Raw genomic sequence first — 23383 nt, 5'->3', positions numbered from 1 at the left:
GTGCCTTCTGGCCAAAAAAAACAAAACATGAAACAGAAGCAACTCTGTAACAAATTCAATAAAGATTTAAAAAAATAATTGACAGTCATATGAAATCCAGGGTGTAGAAACCTTCTTTCTCCCCAGACCTTCAATTGATCACTAAGTTTTTCCTAGTCTACCTGTAAAGATCTCTTAAGTTGTCTACTTCTTGCCGCCCAGCTGCCACCACCTTAGCAGCGGGCTGCTCGGGTTAGTGCCATGCCTCCTTTCTGGGCCTCTCAAAGCCACTCTTGCTTCCTTATGACCCATTCTCTACTCAGCAGCCAAACTGAAGATTTTAAAAATGCCAGTCAGATCGTGGACACTCTTTCACTTAAAACCCTCCAACGGGGACTTCCCTGGTGGCACAGTAGATAAGAATCCACCTGCCAATGCAGGGAACACGGGTTCAACTCCTCATCCAGGAAGAATCCGCACACGTCAGAGCACTAAGCCTGTGTACTACAACCACCGAGTGTGTGTTCTAGGGCCCTTCGGTCACAACTACTGAGCCCTGGCACCAAGAGCCTGTGCCCCGCAACAAGAGAAGGCATTGTAATGAGAAGTCTGCATGCCACGGCAAAGAGTAGCCCTCACTCACTGCAACGAGAGAAAGCCCACCAAGACTCAGCACAGCCAAAAAATAAAATAAATTTAAAAATTCTAAAAATCCATAAAACACTCCAGTGGCTTTTTGATCTCTCAGAATAAAGCTCAGATTTGTTGAGTGATGTTCATAAAACCTAACAGAAGAGAGAACTAAGTATGGGCAGAGGTGACTGGGGTACAATGTGGAACAGGGCAGGATGACTGTGTCACATTTGCTAACCTTCCAAATGAAACAGAGCAGGACCCTACGGTCCTTGCCCCCCATGTCCTCTGCCTGCCTTTTGTCTGCGGAACACTTTAGTCAAAGAATAAGTTTGTCAGAGAAGTGAGAACATGTAGAAACAAAGGAAAACAGTCAGAGGAGGCCAAATAATAATAGTCTAGTCATTAAGCATAGTCAAGGACCTTTAGTTCCTGCTCAAGGGCTACAGATAATATTCTGAGCCATATCCTGTGACTTGTCTTATAGATGCTGAAACCCTCACCAGGTGAGGGTTAACTACATGATGACCAGACTGTAACTGTGGAATAAGCTGTCACAGGTCTGAGATTTGGCCTCAAAGAAATGGAAACAAGCTGCCTCTGAAACCGAAGGTTAACTGCACATATAACAACCAAGATGACGCTGGTCAGACCACCGATGACCAATGTGAAGACGACTGTCAGAGGTGACTGTGTGGTTTCTGCATGTAGCCCCCTCCTTTAGCCTACAAAAGCTTTCGCTCCCTGCTTGTCAGGGTTGGGGAGTCAGCCTTTGGACAGACCTCTCCTCTCCCCAGACCACCTGACCTGCCTCTTGAGAAACCTGTATGTAGGTTAGGAAGCAACTGTTAGAACTGGACGTGGAACAACAGACTGGTTCCAAATAGGAAAAGGAGTACGTCAAGGCTGTATATTGTCACCCTGCTTATTTAATTTCTATGCAGAGTACATCATGAGAAACGCTGGGCTAGAAGAAGCACAAGCTGGAATCAAGATTGCCGGAAGAAATATCAATAACCTCAGATATGCTGATGACACCACCCTTATGGCAGAAAACAAAGAAGAACTAAAGAGCCTCTTGATGAAAGTGAAAGAGGAGAGTGAAAAAGTTGGCTTAAAGCTCAACATTCAGAAAACGAAGATCATGGCATCTGGTCCCATCACTCCATGGCAAATAGATGGGGAAACAGTGGAAACAGTGTCAGACTTTATTTTTCTGGGCTCTAAAATCACTGCAGATGGTGATTGCAGCCATGAAATTAAAAGATGCTTACTCCTTGGAAGGAAAGTTATGACCAACCTAGATAGCATATTAAAAAGCAGAGACATTACTTTGCCAAGAAAGGTCTGTCTAGTCAAGGCTATGGTTTTTCCAGTAGTCATGTATGGATGTGAGAGTTGGACTATAAAGAAAGCTGAGCGCAGAAGAATTGATGCTTTTGAACTGTGGTGTTGGAGAAGACTCTTGAGAGTCCCTTGGACTGCAGGGAGATCCAACCAGTCCATCCTAAAGGAGATCAGTCCTGGGTGTTCATTGGAAGGACTGATGTTAAAGCTGAAACTCCAGTACTTTGGCCACCTGATGCGAAGAGCTGACTCATTTGAAGAGACTCTGATGCTGGGAAAGATTGAGGGCAGGAGGAGAAGGGGACGACAGAGGATGAGATGCTTGGATGGCATCACCGACTTGATGGACATGGGTTTGGGTGGACTCCAGGAGTTGGTGATGGACAGGGAGGCCTGGTGTGCTGCACTTCATGGGGCTGCAAAGAGTCGGACATGACTGAGCAACTGAACTGAACTGAACTGCTCTCCCCACCACTTGCCCGTATCTGAAATAAGCAAATTTTCCTTTCCAGCAACCTGGCTGGTTTATTGGCTTTTTTGAGTGGCAAGCAGCTGAACCCTACATCTTTCAGGTAACACCAATGAGGCTATATAAGCTTATGCTGGAGGGGTGGGGGTGGGGGCTTCCCTGGTGGCTCAGTAGTAAAGAATCCGCCTGACAATTCAGGAGATGCAGATTCAATCTCTGGGTCGGGAAGATCCCCTGGAGAAGGAAATGGCAACTCACGCAAGTATTCTTGCCTGGGAAATCCCATGAACAGCAAAGCCTGGCAAGTTACAGTCCACAGGGTGGCAAAGAGTTGGACATGACTTAGTGAGTGAACAACAACAAAGCCTTCTAGGATGAAGTAAAAAGAAGTAAGATATAGACAGTGGACTAGTTCAATTCAGCAAACATTTACTGGGTACCAGGCTTCAAGTAAGGTGCTGTGGAGACTGCCAGGATAACCAAGCTGCCTTCAAGGAGCCTCAAGTCCTACAAAAATTATTCTGCGCAAAGCACACTTTTGTAAAGGCAGCGATGCAATGAGGGTACAAAAGCACAAGGCTATAGAGAGAGTTTCAATGACTAGAAGTCTGGGAAGGCTTTTGGGCAGGTAGTGTTTGAGGTAGACTTTTAGGATGGGTGTGTATTTGAACACTGGCTTTATTGGTAGGAAGGAATCTGCAAAGCACAGGAATCCTCTTGGGCAAAGGAGCAGAGGTGGGAGAGTCCCAGAGGCATCTAGGGGATAGCGGTAAATCTGTGGCTGCAGGAATAGTTCAGTTTGTGGGAGTTAAGCCTGGAAATGTATGTCTGAGTCGATTTATGAGGGGCTTTGAACGTCAGGCAGAGAGATTCGGACTTTTTCTATTTGCAGAGATAAACTGCAGATTTTTGTTTGCAGGAAAGTGACACAATTCCACCAGTTTTAAGATTCAAGTCTACCAGTTCTAGACACAGATAAAACAGTTCAAACATACAAGAGTAGGCACCGAAATGGCACCATCTTGTCCAGCTGCAAAGAAAGAGAGATTTTAATTACATAATTAAATTCATTAATAGGGAAAAGGGGCTCTTACTTCCCAGGGCCAGCCATGACTGTCCTTCAATTTTATAAACAGACACAAAACCAAAAAACAAAACCCTAACTCTCCAGACTTAGATCTCTGGGAAAAGAAAAGCAAATACTGACACAGCTTGCTTTGTTTTCCCAAGAGAGGTCTCCCAGGCGATGTCTCTAATTATCTAGAAGAAAAAAAAATTTTTGTTTTTCCCCTTAGAGTTCAGTTAAGCTGAGGAGAAAACTGCAGGATTGCCTTAGATTCTCCAGCTTTGATTGGAAGCAGTAGTGGTCCCCAGGGACTCCCTCCAAGGTCTCTGAGCGTCGAGGTGTCTCTAGGCATTTGTTCCCAGCAACAAGGAGGGTAGTTAGAAGTCGGAGACACAGGCGCTCTGCTCTGCAAAGGGCTTATTTTAAAAAGAAAGGCGGGGGGCGGAAGGTCCTGTCGATCTTCCCAGGATAATTCCGTGGGAAAACGAATCGAGCTGAAAGCCGTGCCCTCCTCCCTGACTGAGACCGCTGGCTCAGAAACCGCCAGAGAACGACGCTCAAGGATGGACAGCGGTTGTGAGCTCTCCCGCCGGCAGCATTTGGCACTCAATTCCGCCAGGCTCCCAGAGGGGCGGTTGTGGCTACAGCCTCGCGCTCCACTCTGCCAATGAGAAGCTGGAAATCTTCCCCGTCTCAGATTTTGACCAATCGGCGCCCAGGACTTTAGCGAGCGAGCTAGCGGTCTCCATTGTCGGAGAAGGAGGCAAACCCCTTTGGAGTTGCCAGTAACGGACATGGCCGCGGCCCCTGGAGGAGGGGACGTGAAGTGAGGAGGGGGCAGGGAGGGGAGAGGACGCGGGCGAGGAAGACCGGTCCCCCGGCCCCGGTAAGTACGAGAAGGCCCGTGGCCCGAAGCAAGGGGAGCACAGGGGCGTGGGGTCCGGCCTTCCGCCTCCTCGGGATTCCTGGCCGAGGGGAGGGGAGTCTGGGGTCTGCACCTAGGGAATGGCCTCAAGGGAATCCCTTTCGGTGGAGGAGTCAAGGAACTGGCTTTTGCCTACAGCTCTTGGCCATTTCCTTCCTCTCAGGGGCTCACACTTGCCCCTCGGCCCTGGCTTGGCCCCTTGGGGGGTCCCGCGTCAAAAATCGAAGCCTCCAGCCAACAAAAGACTCCCTGCCCCGGGAATGACCGTGCCTGGGCCCTGGCCCGGACGGCCTCCAGCGCTGGCGTCCAGTTTATTCATAGGGTCTCTGGGAGTGCCCCCCTCCCGGCCTCAGTTCGGACGGTTGTCTCCCCTGCGCGCGCTCTCAAATGCCGCCCGGGCCCTCGTGCTGATCACGACCCCGATGTCCAGGTGGACGGAGCCGGAGGTTGCTTCTCCGCGCAGAGCGGCGGCGACGTTGCATTTTGGAACGTGCCTGGCCTCCCCCTCCCCGCCCCTTTCTACCTTTCCCGAAGGTTTCAAGACTCCTTGGAAGCAGCAGGAGTCACTGCCACCCTTTAAACTGCTGCCTCTGCTGTGCTCTGGCTCCTCAGCGGCTCACCGCTGAAGCCAGTACTTAGAGTCCCTCGTGTGCAGCGTGAGCCCCTGCCCGGTGCCAGATACGAGGGAAACCCTGCTCTTTCATTGGTGTGTAACCACCGGCTGCACTTCGGCGTGCTCATTGATATGGTCACGTGCTGCTCCATCCCACCCTGTGTGTGTGTGTGTGTGTGTGTGTGTGTGTGTGTGGCTCTTGGGGGAAAAAAAAGGCAGGGAGTTCTGTGTCGAATCCTATTTTCCTTCTTGGTGTGTTATTTTGTCCACCGGGACAACGCTAGTTTTCTCATGCTTTATCCAAGACACTCACTTCAGTTAAGCCTGGGTACTCTTAGAAGATGGAAGTCAAGAGGGAGTTTTAACGTTTTATTTTACAGATGTGGGGACTAACTGTTGTTTAGTCCTTAAGTCGTGTCTTACTCTTTTGCCACCCCATGGACTGTATAGACCGCCAGGCTCCTCTGTCCATGGGATTTCCCAGGCAAGAATACTGGAGTGGGTTGTCATTTCCTTCTCCAGGGCATCTTCCCCACCCAGGGATCGAACCCATGTGTCTTGGAATTGGCAGGTGGATTCTTTACCACTGAGCCACCTGGGAGGCCTGAGACTAACTGTTGAGAGATGCAAAGGGCAAGGGCCAGGGTCACCAGGGTCATCAAGTCCAGATTCTTGAGCTCTTTACCCATTAGAGCATGTCCTTTCCTAGGTGTGATCTGAGAAAACCAAGTTCCCTATTTTTTCTCAGCCTCTTGCAGGGTGGTTGTGAGCCTTAAATGAGGTGGCCTGTATGTATAGGATCCCTTGCATGGGATCTTTGTGTGTGTGTGTGTTAGTCACTCAGTCATGTCCGACTCTTTGTGACCCCATGGACTGTAGCCCACCAGGCTTCTCTATCCATGGGATTTTTACAGTCTAGAATATCAGAGTGGTTTGCCATTCCCTTCTCCAGGGTATCTTCCCACCCCAGGAATGGAACCTAGGTCTCCTGCATTGCAGGCAGATTCTTTACCATCTGAGCCGCCAGAGAATCCCTTTTCATGGGGTCTAGCATTTACTTAATATATTTTGCATTTATTAATTTTAAGTAACCAACAAGTAGTTTACTGGCTGATTAATAGTTATTGTGGTATATCTTTGTGGGTGTAAATTAGTGATTCTCAGGGGAGGCGGGGGTGGGGCGGGTGGAGTCAGGGCGAGGTAGCACTTTCTTGGTTTCAGGGAACTTGGCAGTGTAATTAGAGGTGTTATTAAGAGAGTGTGATTGTGTATAAGAGCAGTGTGGAAACAGAAAAAAGTCAAGAAGCACTGAAGAAGAAATATTATGGTGGTATGTCTTTATGGTGATCTGGGCAAAAGAAGAGCGAGCGTGTTCCAGTGAGGTAGTTTTAAATAAGAAAAAAGGGCACCAGGTTCATTATCTAAAAAGTTGGGTAAAAGAAAAAAAAAGAAAAAGGTAAAAGTGATCCATGGAATAGAAAAAAAATCACTATAAAGATCAGAAGACACCAGAATGTAGACTGTCATTAAGTGTGAAACTGGGGCTAGATGTTCACATAAAATCCACATACCCTGGAAGGCTTATTTCAGCTGCAACTTCCTTTCTCACTGATTTTTGTCAGAACGACAAGTAGGAAAACTGGCAGAGACCATGGAGAAGTGCCTTGCCTAGGGAGGTGAAGTACAAACCATCCCGTTGATAACCAGCTGCCAAAGAAGTGAGAGTTAACTGCCCTTGAACCGCCTCCACCCCCTCCTTGTTTGTGGTGACCCGACCGGGAGAGCCAGGGCTGGGCGGTGAGATGGAAGCCAACAGAAAGCCCTTCACATTTCTATTTTGAGAAGTTGCTAGGGAGTACCAGCTCCAAGGGTTGAGAATCAGCCTTTTGGAAAGCTTAACTCCTGCGGAACTCATGAGAAAGGCAGGTTGCAATCCTTTGGTTCCTCCCACTGGTCCTTCCCTAATGTTGAGCTTGGGAAACGATTTCTGTATGGAGAGGGAAGCATGCTATTGTAAACATGAGCTACCCAGCCGTCCCCAACCGTTTTGGCACCAGGGACCGATTTCATGGAAGACAGTTTTTCCATGGATTATGGGGGGATGGTTTGGGGATGGTTCAAGTGCATTATGTTTATTGTGCACTTTATTTTTATTATTATTACATCAGCTGTACCTCAGATCATCGAGCATTAGACCCTGGAGGTTGGAGACCATAACTTACGACCCAAGGCGCGACTGAACCTCACCCAACTCAAGTTTGAGTTCTGATCATAGCTTTTCCCAAATCCACTCACTCCTGGTGTTTAAGTGTCAAGGTTCCCAGTCGTAGTTGGCACATCTCTGCTGATCAGTGGGTGCTGATCTTTTAAATCTGATTATTGTGTCAGCATTTTTGTTTTTATTTACTCATTTATTTTGACTGCACTGGGTCTCTGTTGCAGTTTGAGGGCTTCCTCTAGTTGTGGCAAGCAGGGGCTGCTCTCCAATTGCTGAGTGAGGGCTTCTCAGTGCAGTGGCTCCTCTTGTTCAGAGTGTGGGCTCTTGAGCACTCAGGCTTCAGTGGTTGCAGTCATTGTGACACATGGGCCTAGTTGCCCAGAGGCATGTGGAATCTTCCTGGACCAGGGATCGAACCCGTGTCCCCTGCGTTGGCAGATGGATTCTCAACCACTGGACCACCAGAGAAGTCCTGTTTTTTTTTTTTTAATCCATACATCATAATTTATTTCATTTTTTCCAAAAGTTGCTAAGTGCTTTTTGTTCTCCAAATGAGATTTTTAATTAAAAAACTTTTATTATTGGAGTATAGTTGCTTTACAATGCTGTGTAAGTTTCTGCTGTGTGTCAGCCTTGTTTTCATGAGAGCATCTTTTTCTACCTGAAAGATAGGCTCCTTTAAAAACATTCTTTGAACCCCGGTTTCTGAGTAGGCCCAGATTTGTTTACAGTACACAGGTGAACTAAAGGCTAAGCCGCAGCAGGAATGTTTTTCTTCCGAATGGACCGGCCAGCCAGAATGTGTGGTTTGGTGACCAGCTTAATAATAAGCTTTGCCTGCGGCTGCCGAGCCAGTAGTAAACAGGATCACATGGCATGGCAAGTAGGTTAAGGGCCAGATTAGACCTGAGCTGATGCCTGCATCCAGAGGCCTGAAGTGATGGGGAATGAGGGGTCCCCAAGGGAAGGAGACTTTCAGGGCTCACAGTGGCCTTTGGGAAACTAGAAACATTACAGTTAAGAATATGAATATTATAGTGTGAATAGTATATGAATGAATAGGATGAATATGAATAGTATAATTATATAATATGAACTTAGTTTTCTTAATGTCAGTCTCTTCTTTTTTTTTTAAAGCCTTTATTGAATTTGAGCATAAACATCCCTAAAGTCGTCATAGAACGCACTGCTTGTAATAAAAGCCAGAGCCAATTGCAAAATCAGAAGTTGCTGACTTTTTTAATATATTGTGGTAAAATATACATAGCACAACACTTAGCATTTTAACCAGTTCGGTGTGTTCAGTGCATTCATATTGTTATACAGCCATCACCACCATCCATCTCCAGAGCTGTTTTATTTTCCCAGACTGAAACTCTGTCCCTGTTAAACACTTACCCCCCATTCCCTGCTCCTTAGTCCCCGGAAACCACCATTCTACTTTCTGTCTATAGGAATTTGACTCCTTAGAAACCTCGGGTCAGAAGAAACATATGGTATTTGTCCTTTTGTGACTGGCTTATTTCACTTTGGGCTTCCTTGGTGGCTCAGACAGTAATGAATCTATCTGCAATGTGGGAGACCTGGTTCAATCCCTGGGTTGGGAAGATCCCTTGGAGAAGGGAATGGTAACCCACTTCAGTACTCTTGCCTGAAGAGTTCCACAGACAGAGGATCCTGGTGGGCTACTGTCCACGGAGTCAAACAAAGAGTTGGACGTGACTAAGTGACTTACACTCACTATTTCACATAGTGTAGGCCTTAAAAGTTCTTTGATGTTGCAGCACGTGTCAGAATGTTCTTCCTTTTTAAGATGGACTAATATTCCATTGTATGCATCAGCCACATTTTGTATATCCGTTCGTCTGTTGATGGACGCTTGGGTTGCTTCCACTTCTGCCGTTGTGAATAATGCTGCTGTGAACACGAGTGTACACATACCTGTTTGGATCCCTGATGTCACATCTCGTGGGTATATACCCAGAAGTGAGAGGTTGCTGTTGTTTTTTTTTTTTTTTTAAAGATACATGTGCATTCACGAGGTACATTCAAAAGGCACAAAAGTATATACAGTGAAAATTCTTCCTCCCACTCCTGTCATCAGTTACTCAGTTCCAATTTATTAATATCTTTTGTAGGTTGTGCTTTTGGTATTTGGAGAAGGCGATGGCACCCCACTCCAGTACTCTTGCCTGGAAAATCCCATGGACGGAGGAGCCTGGTGGGCTGTAGTCCATGGGGTCGCTAAGAGTCGGACACGACTGAGGGACTTCACTTTCACTTTTCACTTTCATGCATTGGAGGAGGAAATGGCAACCCACTCCAGTGTTCTTGCCTGGAGAATCTCAGGGACAGGGGGGCCTGGTGGCTGCCGTCTATGGGTCACACAGAGTTGGACATGACTGAAGTGACTTAGCAGCAGTAGCAACAGCAGCTTTTGGTATTGACTCTAAGAAACCCAACCCAAAGTTAGCAAAGGTTTTCCTCTTATTATTTCTTCTTTTTACTTTTCCATTTAGCTCTATGAGCCATTACTGGTTAATTCTTGTATGTGGTGCAAGCTGTATTTACAAACTTTGGGTTGTTTTTTTTTTTAATATCTGATTATTTAGTTCCAGCATGATTTGTTGAAAAGACTGTCTTTTCTCCACTGAGTTGGCTTTGTACCTTTCTCAAAAATCAATCAACCATATTTGTCTGGATCTATTTCTAGATTCTATTACCAGGCCAATACCACACTGCATTGATTAGTGTAGCTTTACAAAACCTTGAAGTCCGGTGGTGAAAATATTCCAGCTTTGTTCCCTTGGGGTAGTCTAATTTGAATGTCTCTTCCTGTGAGTGGAGTTGAGCATCTTTTCATAGGTAAATGCTCCTGGATTTCTTGATTTCATAGTCTCTTGGAATTAGAAGAGACCATAGAAGGTCATGTCTTTCTTATTTGCTGCCTGATGTGTTTATTAGCTCCATAATTTCCCACCATTGCTTGGATCCCTCTGGTGATGGGGAGCCCATTGCCTCTCAGGTAGCCTCTTCCATTTTTTAAATGCAATTTTAACTATGTAATGAAATTGCTCGAGAGTTTCCTGGTGGCCCAGTGGTTAGGATTCCAGGCTTTCACTGTCGTGGCCCGGATTCAGTCCCTGGTTGGGGAACTGAGAATCCCACAAGCCTTGTGGCCAAAAAACAAAAACGAAGAAAAGATATTGTTCATGTTAAGTCCCAGTCTGCCTCCCTGTAGCTTCCTCACCCTAGCCTAGGCCCTGTTGTTGGAGCCTCCCAGAGTGAGCCTGGCCCTTCTTTCCCCTGGCAGCCATCAGGCCCTTCTAGCCCTGCTCAGACCTGAAATGTTTTTGGTATGTGTCCTGGCTAAGGGTGTCTAGCTCCTTCCACTATTTCTCATGTCACAGATTCTCCAACCTGGCAGTTTCTGCCTGGAAACCTTCCGCTTTTGTCGGTGTCCTTCTCAGTGTATGATATACAAATGAGCAAATTATTTCAGGTGTGCTCTGAAATGTGCAAGCAGGGGACTTACTTTTCTCTTTTGGGGTACTTAGCATGTCTATTGGAGAAGGCAACGGCACCCCACTCCAGTACTCTTGCCTGGAAAATCCCATGGACGGAGGAGCCTGGTAGGCTGCAGTCCATGGGGTCGCTAGGAGTCGGACACGACTAAGCGACTTCACTTTGACTTTTCACTTTCATGCATTGGAGGAGGAAATGGCAACCCACTCCAGTGTTCTTGCCTGGAGAATCCCATGGACAGAGGAGCCTGGTGGGCTGCTGTCTATGGGGTCGCAAAGAGTTGGACACGACTGAAGCAACTTAGCAGCAGCAGCAGCATGTCTATTGTTATCGTTGTTCCGTCTCTTAAGTCATGCCCGACTCTTTGCAACCCCATGAACTACAGCACACCAAGCTTCCCTGTCTGTCACTAGCTCCCAGAGTTTGCTCAAACTCATGTCCATTGAGTCGGTGATACCATCCAACCATCTCATCCTCTGTTGCCTCTTTCTCCTCTTGCCCTCAGTCTTTCCTAACATCAGGGTCTTTTCCACTGAGTCGGCTCTTCTCATCGGGTGGCCAAAGTATTGGAGCTTCAGCTTTAGCATCAGTCCTTCCAATGAGTATTCAGGGTTGATTTCTTTTAAGATTGACTGGTTTGCTCTCCTTGCTGTCCAAGGTACTCTCAAAAGTTTTCTCCAGCACCACAGTTTGAAAGCATCAGTTCTTTGACCTAAATATGAATGAACTCTGGGTGGCCATGCCATTTATTTTGAAACTGCTTCCCAGGTGGCGCTGGTGGTAAAGAACCTGCCTGCTGGTGCAGGAGGTTCGATCCCTGTGTTGGGAAGATCCCCTGGAGGAGGGCATGGCAACCCACTCCAGTATTCTTGCCTGGAGAATCCCATCTTCCCAGGGAGAGGCCTGGCGGGCTATGGTCTATGGGGTCACAAAGAGTCAGACGCGACCGAAACAACTTAGCACACAAGCCATTTGTAGTAGTTTTATACAGTAGTTTTTTTTTAATTTTTAATTAATTTATTTTTAATTGAAGGATAATTGCTTTACAGTGTTTTCTACAGTAGTGTTTTAAAATTTTTTTTTTTATTTTTAACTGAAGGATAATTGCTTTAGAATGTTTTATACAGTAGTTTTTGAACCTAAGGACAGAAATTAATATTGAATGTCTTACAGTTGAGTTGAATCTATTACATTTGGCCCATCATTTCTGCCTGTTGAGATCTTCTTGGAGCTTGGCTTTGATCTCCTTTCCAGGCTTGTGCTACCCGAGAATTTGATTAGCATACCGTCTGTTTCCTCACCCAAGTCACTGATGAAACTACTGACTAGGATGCCACCAAGGATAGAACTCTGAGACTTGTGATTAAAAGCCTCCCTCCCTCCCGCATCAGTCAGTACACTTTGGGCACCGCTGTTTAGCTGAAGTCCACCAAATTACGCTTTTGATGGGTTGGGTGTGCCTAGAATGCCACCATAGCTAACAGAGAGATACGGACAGCCAGCTCCTCAGCTAGTCCTCAGCCTGAATGCTGGGTACCCACTTAAGCTCTCTTTAAAAAAGGAAACATTTCGTGTACTTGTGGCTGCGCGGCCTTCGCTGCCGTGTGCAGGCTCTTCTGTTTTCTTCTCTAGGCTGGTGCGTGGCTTCTCCTGTTGTGGAACACGGGCTCTAGACGCACTTAGTTGCCCTGAGACCTGCGGGATCTTCCCGGAGCAGGGATTGAACCCGTGTCCCCTGCGTTGTCAGGAGGAATCTTAATCACTGGACCCCCGGAAAGCCCTCATCACTTACTTGGCTCTTTTTGACGCTGGTTCTGAGCCAGGAAGCGTCCACCAGGTCACTCTCTTTGCCTCCTTTGTTGAGACACTCGTTATAGTGAACCAGGGTGACTGTCATTTTCTTCTAACTCTTCTGCCTGTAATTTCTTTCCCTTTCTCCTCTGATCCATTCTCTACCCTCTTAAAATCCCGAGGCCTACTCAGAAACCTCCAGTGACTCCTCAGGGCGCCTTGTTGCAAGAGTTCCCGATTTCCCTGTCCTATGTGATCCTTCATTTACTTCTTCACTCTGACCTACTCAGGCCTTCTGCTCTAACCGAATAGGTCAGATCTCTGTCTTTCAAAAAGGCTTCTGCATTTCTTCCTCGTGCCTTGGTTGGACTTGTGACCCTTGCTTAGGTAAGTCTTCCTCCTATGCACCTGTTAGCAGTTCTCATTTAGTGTTTCAAGGCCAACTTGAATTTTAGTTATCTTTTTTTCAGAATAGCCCAAACCACTGTATTTTAAATCCCTCTAGGGAAGGGACCTCATCTTACAGTTCTTTGAAAACAGGACCATTCCTTAGACTTACCAAGTATCTGCCATTGTCGGCCCTGGATAAATGCTTCATTAGCCTTCTCTTTTAGATCAGCCACATCTGGCATGTGCTAGGCATTTTAAAGATCGGCTGTACCTCAGATTCCACTGTACTTTCTGAGAATCAGCTCTATGGAAGCACTCTATTTTCATACAATAAAACATACCTGTTTATCAGGTTGGCCAAAAAGTAAGATGTTGCGAAAAACCCGAACAAATATTTTTGGCAACCCATTAAGTATATAGTTCAAAGAATTTTGACAAATGTATACATCCCATAACCACCACTCACAGTCACAATATTAAACAAAAGATCTCTATGTCATTTGTGGTCATTCCCTCTCCCTGACCCCAGACAACTCCTGATCTGCTTGCTGCCATGATTGATTAGTTTTGCCTGTTCTAAAGTTTATATGGGTTTCCCAGGTGGCTCAGTGGTAAAGAATTCACATGCAATGTAGGAGAGACAGATTCAATCCCTAGGGCTAGAAGATCCCCTGGAGAAGAAAATGGCAACCCATTTCAGTATCCTTGCCTGGGAAATCCCATGGACAGAGGAGCCTTGTGGGCTACAGTCCATAGGGTCGCAAAGAATCAGACACTAGTTAATGACTAAACAACAACAATAAATTTTATGTAAATTGAGTCATACAGTAGGCACTCTTTTGTGAGTGGCTTCTTTTACTCATCAGATGTTTTTCATATTCAGCCACGTTGTTGTACGTATCGGTTGCATGCATGTATTTGTTGCTGGGTAGAATTCCATTATACGCATTAACCATAACACGTTCATCCATTCACCTGTGAGTGGTAGTTGTTCATTCACTCGGTCACGTCCGGATCTTTGCGACCCCGTGGACTGCAGCACACCGGGCTTCCCTGTCCATCACCATCTCCCGAGGCTTGCTCAGACTCATGTCCATTGAGTTGGTGATGCCATCCAACCATCTTGTCCTCTGTCAACCCCTAATTCTCCTGCCTCCAACCTTTCCCAGGATCAGGGTCTTTACTAATGTGTTGGCTCTTCACATCAGGTGGCCAGAGTATTAGAGCTTCAGCTTCAGCGTCAATCCTTCCAATGAATATTCAGGATTGATTTCCTTTAGGAGTGACTGGTTTGATCTCCTTGCAGTCCAAGGGACTCTCAAAAGTCTTCTCTAACACTGTGGTGTTTGAAAGCATCCATTCTTCGGTGCTCAGCCTCCTTTATGGTCCAACTCTCAGATCCATACATGACTACTGGAAAAACCATAGCTTTGACTATATGGACCTTTGTCAGCAAAGTAATGTCTCTGCTTTTTAATATGCTGTCTAGGTTTGTCATAGCTTTTCTTCCAAGGAGCAAGCATCTTTTAATTTCATGGCTTCAGTCATTGTCAGCAGTGATTTTGGAGCCCAAGAAAATAAAATCTTTCACTGTTTCCATTGTTTCCCCATCTATATGCCATGAAGTAATGGGACTGGATCCCATGATCTTAGTTTTTTCAATGTTGAGTGGACATTTGTCCACCTGTGAGTGGACATTTGCATTATTCCAATCTGGGGCTACTTTGAATGAAATTGCTATGAATATTTGTGAGGGTGTATATTTTGATTACTTGGTCATGTAATAAGTGTTTATAGTTGGCCCTTGAACTGCATGAGTCCACTTATATCTGTATTTCTTTCACTGAATACGAACCAGAGTGCTACATGATCCATGGTGGGTTGAATCCATAACGCAGGACTGTAAATTGGAGGGCTGACTATAAAGTTACATGTGGACTTTCCACTACACTCCGAGGGTGCGGTGGTGCTGTCAGAGGTTGGTGCCTCTAACCCCTGCCTTTTTCAGCAGTCACCTCTACTTTATCAGAGACTGCCAAAACGTTTTCCCAAGTGGTTACACCATGTGATAGTCCCACCAGTGATTTTCCAGTTCGTGTCCTCACAACAGTAGGTACTGTCGGTATTCTTCATTTTAGTCATTTTTGTGGGTGTGTGTTGGGCTTCCCAGGTGGTATTACTGGTAAAGAACCCGCCTGCCAGTGCAGGAGACGTCAGAGACGTGGGTTCAGTCCCTGGGCCAGGACAATCCCCTGGAAGAGGGCACTGCCATCCACTCCAGTATTCTTGCCTGGAGAACCCCATGGACAGAGGAGCCTGGCGGGCTACAGTCCATAGGGTCGCAGAGTTGGATCTGAGTGAAGTGTGTCAATATTAATACTGTGAAATAGGCATCATCACTCCCTTTCATTGAACAGGTACACTGAGGCTCAGAGAGGCAGGTGATTCGCCAAGGTCATTTGGCACTTGGCACATGATGGAGCCAGGATTTGAACCCACCGGTGTTTGGCTTTGAAGCCTGTGGGTTTTTTCACCATGGGCGGGGAGTAGACCTGGCCCTTTAAGGACACAGCTACTGGTTTCAGATTAGGCAGTTAGGGCCGGCTCTCTCCCAGAATCCCATGTATGGAGTGATGGGAACACAGAGACTCACAGAAGAATGTCGTGCTCCTGGCTGCCCTTTCGGAGCTGCTGCGGTTCCAGCTGGCCGCACAGTCGTCTTACCCTGGTAGTGTTGGCGGAGAAGTTGAGTGGAATCTCCGCATGGCTCCTGATGCCTCTCTCTGTGCAGTGACTGTCTCTTCCAGCCCCCGCTGGGATGGGCTGTCATGGGGACCTTGAGCTGTCCTTGTAAACAGGGCCTGGGTGCCCGAGTCAGAGCGGCCTCTGGGAGATGCACACTCAGCCTCCCCGGATCCCATGTCAGCTGGCTGCCTCTGACCTCTGGGACTGTGAGCCCTGCTTGGCAGAGCAGAGGGACGGGCAGACTCAGCCATGCAGGCCCGTGAGGGATCAGATGGGATTGTGGGTCGGATTTAGTGCCTGCCACGCCTGGGCCTCCTGCCTGGGGTCCTCTGGACACAGCTTTTTTTTTTTTTTTTAATTGTTTCTAGACAGTTCTCCTGGGCTTCTGACCAGCTCCTCTTAATAAGGCTGTGCTGTCGGCCCCAAGAGAACTGTTAGAGAGCAGGTTAGTTTGCTCTCTCTGCAGCTAATTGGCCTTCCCAGATGGCACTAGTGGTAAATAACCTGCCTGCCAATACAGGAGACATAAGAGACACGAGTTCGATCCCTGGGTGGGGAAAATCCTCTGGAGGAGGTTATGGCAACCTACTCCAGTATTCTTGCCTGGAGAATCCCATGGACAGAGGAGCCTGTCGGGCTACAGTCCATAGGGTCGCAGAGTTGGACACGACTGAAGCAACTTAGCCTGCACTCACGCATGCACGCACTCTTCACCCAAACACTCGTCTGAAATTATAAAGTGTGTATGGGTGAGGGTCAGGGGTTATATGGGGAGGGAGTAGGAGGTGGGGAGGTGAGACTAATCTTCATTTTCCGCATTACTGTTGCCTTGGACCCTGCAGCCTGGGGCACCCGCCCAGGTGCCTACTGAGCACTGCCCCATTGACCAGGTGCAAGAGAGGCCCGCGGCCCTGGGCGTGCACGCATTTGCTTACGGTGTGTGTTTCCCACAAGGTGGAGCAAGCATGTCTCTACCCCAATCACCTCTGCTGCTCTCTCCACCATTTGCCTGATTATTCCAGTTGTATCTAGATTCCAGTTTACCTTCACTTTTTGGGGGGAGGGGCTGCACCGTGTGACATGCAGGATTCCTAGTTCCCTGACCAGGGATCGAACCCACACCATCCGCAGTGGACGCGTAGTCTTAAACACTGGACCACCAGGGAAGTCCCATACCTTCTCTTTTAAAGAGCCAAGGAGGGACTCCCCTGGTGGTTCAGTGGTTAAGACTCTGCACTTCCACTGCAGGAGGTGCGGGTTCCATCCTTGGTTGGGGAACTAAGATCTCGCATGCCATGCAGTGCTTCCAAAAATAAAGAGCTAATGAGCCATGGCTTTTCCTACTCGCTGAAAGGCAGCAAGTCAAAGAACAAAGCGTACATGCCTCCAAAAATGAAGGTTAAAAGAGGGGAAGCTTACAGCCCTCCAGCATCCCCTCTGTAGCCGTCTCCCTCTTGACTTCACAAAGCTGCCAGCTGCCAGGACAGGCTGGGGCCCAGCGGTCAGGGCACCGTCTCCTCCATGTCCTGCTCGACTGTTGAGGTGATCCTCTTGTGTTTCACAGAAACAGCCCCATGGAACCTCTTTCTTCTTTTTCCCCCAGATGTCACGGTGACTGTGACAGAGTCACTGGGGTTCGTACATGTTGCAGAGGAACCTTCCTTTTGGGGGTGACCACCGTCCTCTGGGCATGCCTGCAGTACTCTGGGCCCATGGACCTGAAAGAGAAGCACGAGGTAGGCCGTGATGGTTGCCCTCCTGGGGACTGTGTGTGTTTCTGTTGGACTCTCCCGACTGTGTTTGCCTGGGAGGTCCTCGTGAGGGGGCTTGACACTGAAAGTGAGAGGTGGGGTGTGTGGCTCTGGGGCTTGTAGCACGTGATCTGATCCCTCGATGAGGCCATTGACGGCCGGAACGCACAGATTCCAGGAGCTGTGACTCAAGGGCAGAGGGTGGACCAGTGAACGTGGCCGCATGGAGCCAGTTCTCGATCGGGGTTGGCTCCCAGCCAGTCTCCACTCCTCGCCCAGGGCTGTGTAATTTCTCTTGTTTGCTCTCTGCCCAAGCCTGCCGAGCCCTGTTGAGTATTGTCCGGCGCCCTCTTTCTGGTTAGGGAAGAGCTCCCCAGTCAAACTCCAGGCACAGCTGCTGAATCAGCTGGGGGTGAGCCCCCCAGGGGTCCAGGCAGCACCCCCCAGCCTGACTTGGGCACCCCCAGCCTCCACATATACCATCTTTACGCGGAGGTAGATTTGTCGTCGATCCGAGTACCCCTCTCCTGGGACGAAGATTCCCCTACATCTCTGCCTGGACTCCCATCACACATTCCTAGCAGGTCCCCCTGTCTCTGACTCCCTGTCTCCACTGGGTGGGCAGGGAAAGCTACCCAAAATACAGAGCTGACTTTTTGTTGCTCCTGCTTAAAAGTCATTGTGTCGCCTGCCAAAACCTTTACTATGGGGTCCAGAGCCCTCCACACGCCCACTTCTGCCCATTGGCCCAGCATCCCACACCTCCCCTGCCGTGGTCTTTACCACTGGTAATTCTTTTTCTGGGGGGTGTGCTGTGCGGCCTCTGGGATCTTAGTTCCCTGAACAGGGATCAGATCTGTGCCCCCTGCTGTGGATACACAGAGTCCTAACCACTGGACTGCCAAGGAAGTCCCACCACTGGTAATTCTGAGCGCTTTAGAGTCTGGGTACACACTTCGTGTTTAGGCTGTTACCTAATCCCCTCCCCCTCCTTTTCCTGCCAGACTTCTACTTTTCTTTCATTCAAGATCTGGTTTAAGCATGACCTTCTCCAGATACTTCCTCCTCCCTCCGGAGTCCCTTCTTCCAGCATTCACAGCCCCTCCACCGTCGTCCTTGCTATGCCGTGTTGACACCATCTGTCTGTCCCGCTTTATCTCAGCGTCCCTGGCTCCTTGCATAGAGCCTGGCATGTAGAAAGAGCTTAGTAAATATTTATTGACTTGAACTTATGATAGTGATCTTCCTGCCAAAGAGACCTTGGGAGGTCTGGGGAAGGAGCCGTGGGTCCACACACTGGAACCTGGCTGACTGCTGACATGTTCAGCTCCAGGATTCCCGTGCCTCTGGATGGGCTGTGGAGCAGGCTCGTGGACCTGAGCTTAAGGCAGGTGTGTTCAGCCTCCTGCTCACAGGCCTCTGGCTGCTGTGCAAGTGTCCATCCTAGCAGGGATTGGCACGCAGGCAAGGCTGCACTTGTCCCACCCGCAGCCTGGGTGCAAGAATGCTGCGTACAGTTGCAAGGGCCATGCACTGCTCAATTCCAGGGAGCGCCCTCCCTCCGAAGGTTACGATGTGGTGATGAGGTGGCCTGCCTGGGTGAGGTTGAATGTCCCCAAAACAGAGGACAGTATCTTCCTCTGGTTCCAGCCTGTGGCTGAAACATCCATTACTATTGAATTAGGGAAACAGATTTCTGTGGTCTAGGGGCTGGCTTCTCTCTCAAGCCCAAAGAACACTTGTGAACCCAGGCTGGATGCCTTTTGTTGGGGAGGGTTTGTTTTCCTTCATCCTCTTCTTTTTCTTTCTGGATAGCTGCTCTCCTGTTCTAGAAAGCACCATCACCACCATCATCAGTTGTATTCATGGAATGCTCCCTGTGGTTGGTAGAACTCTAGGCCCCCAGGGGATGGCCTTTGGCTTACAGACAGACTAGTTGAGGAATTTATAGGGTAAGCAGCTAAGTAATAGATCTGATGACATTTCTACCTGAGGTTCCTTGTGAGTTGTGTAAATGTAGGCTTATAAAGTGGATCCCTGGGGCCTCCAACGGGAGTGGGTGAGCTGACATGCTGGGAGTTGTTGGTGAGGCTGCCTGTCGTTGCCTGGCAACCGTTTGGCTGTTGCTGGTTGATCCTTTGCATCTTGCCTCTCTCCTCTTTGCGACCTACCTGTCCTCAGTGTGCTCGGCAGGCACCGCTGTCCGTCTCCAGCCCGTGGTGGATGTGCCGTTGGCAGTGACGGTCTGGGTCTCTCTTTCTCAGAAGTTCCCCTTGCACTTGCTGCAGCGGACAGTGTTGGAAAGGGGGGACCGGACACCGGAAGGCTGTGCTGGGGGCTGTGGAGCACCTGAGTTAAACCCTATGGGCTGTTGCACAGGAGAGACAGTGCTTGCTTAGTTGTGGTTCCCCCAGAGCAGTGTCTTTTTAGAAAGCTAAAGGGGAGTGTGCCCTGGGAGCCGGGGCTGGGGGTCAGAAGTTTTCTGGGCACTTTGCTAAAGCTGCTGCCCAAAATCAGAGTGACTGCCTCTGAAGCCAACCCCTCCTCCCCCGCCCTCCGGGAGACTTCCTGCCCTTAACCCCTGGACAGCCCAGGCCCTTCCTTTCCTATCCCCACTCAGCTCTGGGTTTGGCGGGGCCTGGGGTGGGCCCCCCCGGGGAACTGTGCTAGAGAATGGGGAGGGGAGAGGCTGGCTGCAGAGGAGATGGTGTTGTCTAGGAAGCAGAGCCCTGGAGAGTCTGTCTCAGGTCCAGCCCGCACTCAGGTTTTCGACCTGTTAGACCGTTTCATCTCCGCCGAGGTGTTCCTGCCCCAGCCTCAGGGTAGCCTGGAGGGAGGCAGAGAACTCTCCTGTCCACTCCCAGGGTCTTTTGCCCCTACATCATCCAGGGGGTCCGTTCTGACAGCTTCCTGTGTGTCAAACTCGGGGTCCCGGAGTGACACCCAGGCCCTGAATGAAGCCCCAGGAGGTCCGCAGCCTCACTTTCTTCTGGGGACGAGGCCCGGTGTCCTGTCCCAGCAGCACCTGGGCAGGAGCGTCTGCATGCAGTCGGCGGACGGCTGCTGGCTGAGCTCTGCATGGCACCGCTGAGTGGCTCTTGGAGGCCCCCCCACCTGGTGGGAAGGAGTTTGGTCCGTTGTTGGGATCCGCAGAGGCTTCCTTTCAGGGGCTCTTCCCTCCCTCTCTGGTCCCCCGGTTTCTGCCCTCCTGGAAGTCACTGCTCCAGTTTTCTCACTTGTCAGTCCTCTCCCCTCCTCTAGGATGTGCTGCTATTAATAACTCTCAAGTCCCCCCTCCCCTCCTTCCTGCAGCTCTAACAGAGGAGAGGGCTGTGGTTGGCGTGGCTCCATGCTGGAGTGTCAGGGATCTGGGGGACTTCCCCCGGTAGGGCCCCTCACCTCGCCCAGTGACACGGGCCCCAGGAAAGGGATTGGGGCGGTGAGAGGCCAGGTCCTCCTTGATGCCGGCAGCTGCCTTGGGGGCTGCGGGCCGACAGCAACGATTTCCTGCCCAGCCTCTCCTCTGGTGGGCGCCTCCCGAGCTCCGGGCTCCCCACGGTGCCTCCCCTGCTGAATGGGCCAAGCCCCCGACATCTGGCAGAGCCGCTGCCAGCTTTCCCCTCTCTCCCACCCCTGCCCCGCCCTCCTGCACCGGCAGCCCGGTCTCCTCCTCCGCCTCCTCCCTCCCTCGATCTGCAGCATGACTGGGAACAGGCTGAATTAATCAGCAGATTGAAGCTCCACTCCGCTGCTGCCACCGCTGCGCAGGGTCCTCCTCGCTCACACGCGCTCCAGCCCTCTCCCGTTCTCCCCTGCCCTCCCTCACCCTCTCCGTTTCCCCGTCTCCTTCTCGCCCTCCCTGGAGGCAGTGTTGGCAGCCCGGTAGCTGACTCGCTTGTGACCCAGGTGCTGCCCCATGCTCTTTAAGCGGGCAGAGCTGTGGACGGCCCCTCAGGGCAAAGGCGGCAAAGTGAGTATGCCGGCTGGGCTTGACAGAGTCGTCCCGCCCGCCCGGCTTCCCCGCTTTGTGTTGGAGGCTTTGGATTAACGGTGGGGTCGAAGGTGGAGGCTGGACCTGCATTAGAGGGAGCAGGGACTGTGGAAGGAGCCTGGGAGTGGGAACCAGGAAGCCGGGGTGTGGAGCCGCCCACCCAGCCCCTGAGTCACCCATGGTCACCCAGAGCGGGACGGGAGCCCGCGTTTCCCCGTGAGGCACCCTCTCACGGCATGCCGGCACCCAGGTCACCACATACAAGGCTTGGATGCCAGCCCGTCCTCGGGGCCGTGAAGGAGGCGTCTCCCCCTGGACCACATGGGTCTTGAGACAGGAGCCACCAGGGTTTCTTCCTGGGTCTTGTCCGCAGGAGGTGGGTGAAAGTGCCCGGTCCGTATGAGGAAGAGGAGGAGGGGCCCCTGCTTAAAGCTTTGAGTTGCTTGTCGGTGGAGTCGATTCGGGTCTGTCTGGCCCAGCTCAGATGAGATTCGTGGTGATGCTTGTCATCTGTCCTGGAGGACAGTGGCCGAATCTCTGCTCCGGTGATTCCAACATCGTGGAGTCCAGCTTTGGGTCCCCTGCCCGCTGCACCGGCCATGAAGGCTGTGACCCAGGGGACCTGGCAGAGGGTCAGCTGGTTCTGACTAGTGGCTTTGTGCTGTGGCCGAGGCCAGTTCATCGTTGGTCCCCCTGAGTCTAGGGGACCTTGAGTCCACTTTTTCCTGAAACAGGTCAAACAGGAAAGAAGATAGCTGCTTTGCTGAGGGAACCTCAGAGGAGTCCTGACAGGTCTGGGGGCCGGAGGGGGTGGGCGGCTGAGGGCTTCTGCTTCTGGGCCACCGGAGAAGCCTGACCATGGTGGCACAGGGCAGCCCAGGTGTACTGGCTCTTGAAGCCTCATTAGACTGACCCAGATGCTTAGCTCTGGGCCCTGGGGAGCAGATTCGGTTCTGGAGCAGGTTCCTTGGGTTCTGATTGGACCAGACAGAGATCCGTCACCACCTGCTGCTCCCTGAATCCCCGGGCCTGACCCGTGTCCTCCTTTGGTGATGAGATGGAGAGGGAGTGAGGGGTGTGGTGGCAGCCCTCCTGAGCCCACCCCTGCTGGGGCCTCGGGAGTGGAGGCTGAGCAGCTCAGAGAGTGGGACATGGTTGCTTCTGCCCAGAAAACCTCAGTGTCGGGGAAGAAGCAGGGCCGCCCCTCCCCTCTGGCGTGGAGACCTGGCTGCTGACCCCCGAAGCCTCCTGGAGGTGCCTGGGGGCGGGGAGGAGGAGCGTCTGAGCATCCCTCTGGGACAGGTTCTCCTCGCCCTTCTTGGCCTTGGTGGACGGAGAGGAGCAGACCTTAGATGGAGTGCGTGTGACCTGGGTTCTTATCTCTCACACCAGCCCCAGCCTTGCACCGAACCCACTGTGGGTGCCCAGCCTCACTCAGTGCTTTTGAGAAGGGCCGCCAGGAGCCTTTTCTTTCACCAATTTCCTCCGCTTCATTTCTCACACCTCGTGGGTGGAAAGCCTCGGGAAAAGCAGAGAAGCAGTGGTTTTCCCCACACCCGGGCTCTCCTGCTGGAGAGGGGGTTGTCATCAAGCCTCGTGTGCAGCCACAACAGTTGGGTTTGCGGGCCGCGGAGGGTCGACTGAAGGGCGGTGTCGGGCCCTGGGGCCTCTGTGCGGGCAGGTGCTTTCCTCAGGAGGCATATAATTACAATGGCTCATTTTCCCCTTGCTGTGTTGCCTTTAATCGCCAGTCTGGAGTGGGTGCTCCAGACCAGACACAACATGCGGGGGGCTGACTCACGGGGGCTCCGTGCTCACCTCCCGCTGCCCCTGGAGCTTCTGCCGCCCTCTGGCCCCTCCTTCCACCCCGGGAGGGGAGCAGACTCTAGGTTCCAAGAACCTGAAGGCAGAGAAGGAGCTAAACGATCGCTGGGTGGGGG

General features: G+C 50.4%; 1 protein-coding gene across 7 annotated transcripts in view; it reads left to right on the top strand.

Annotated features, from left to right (window-relative positions):
- Nucleotides 1-3786: 3786 nt before the first annotated feature.
- The window catches only part of TMEM94 (transmembrane protein 94), a 36763-nt gene continuing 17166 nt past the window's right edge, over nt 3787-23383 (top strand). For 2 of the 7 annotated variants that reach the window (XM_061392838.1, XM_061392837.1), the window contains exons 1-2: nt 3788-4380; nt 17305-17437. In XM_061392838.1, the coding sequence (XP_061248822.1) occupies nt 17414-17437 (24 nt within the window). In that variant the 5' untranslated portion in view covers nt 3788-4380; nt 17305-17413. The other 5 variants (XM_061392833.1, XM_061392832.1, XM_061392836.1 and 2 more) reach the window with 3 other exon arrangements.

This window comes from Bos javanicus, chromosome 19 (genome assembly GCF_032452875.1).
Source record: "Bos javanicus breed banteng chromosome 19, ARS-OSU_banteng_1.0, whole genome shotgun sequence".
Lineage (NCBI taxonomy): Eukaryota > Metazoa > Chordata > Mammalia > Artiodactyla > Bovidae > Bos > Bos javanicus.
Note: the sequence above shows the minus strand (reverse complement) of the source record. Positions and strands in the feature narration are given on the sequence as shown.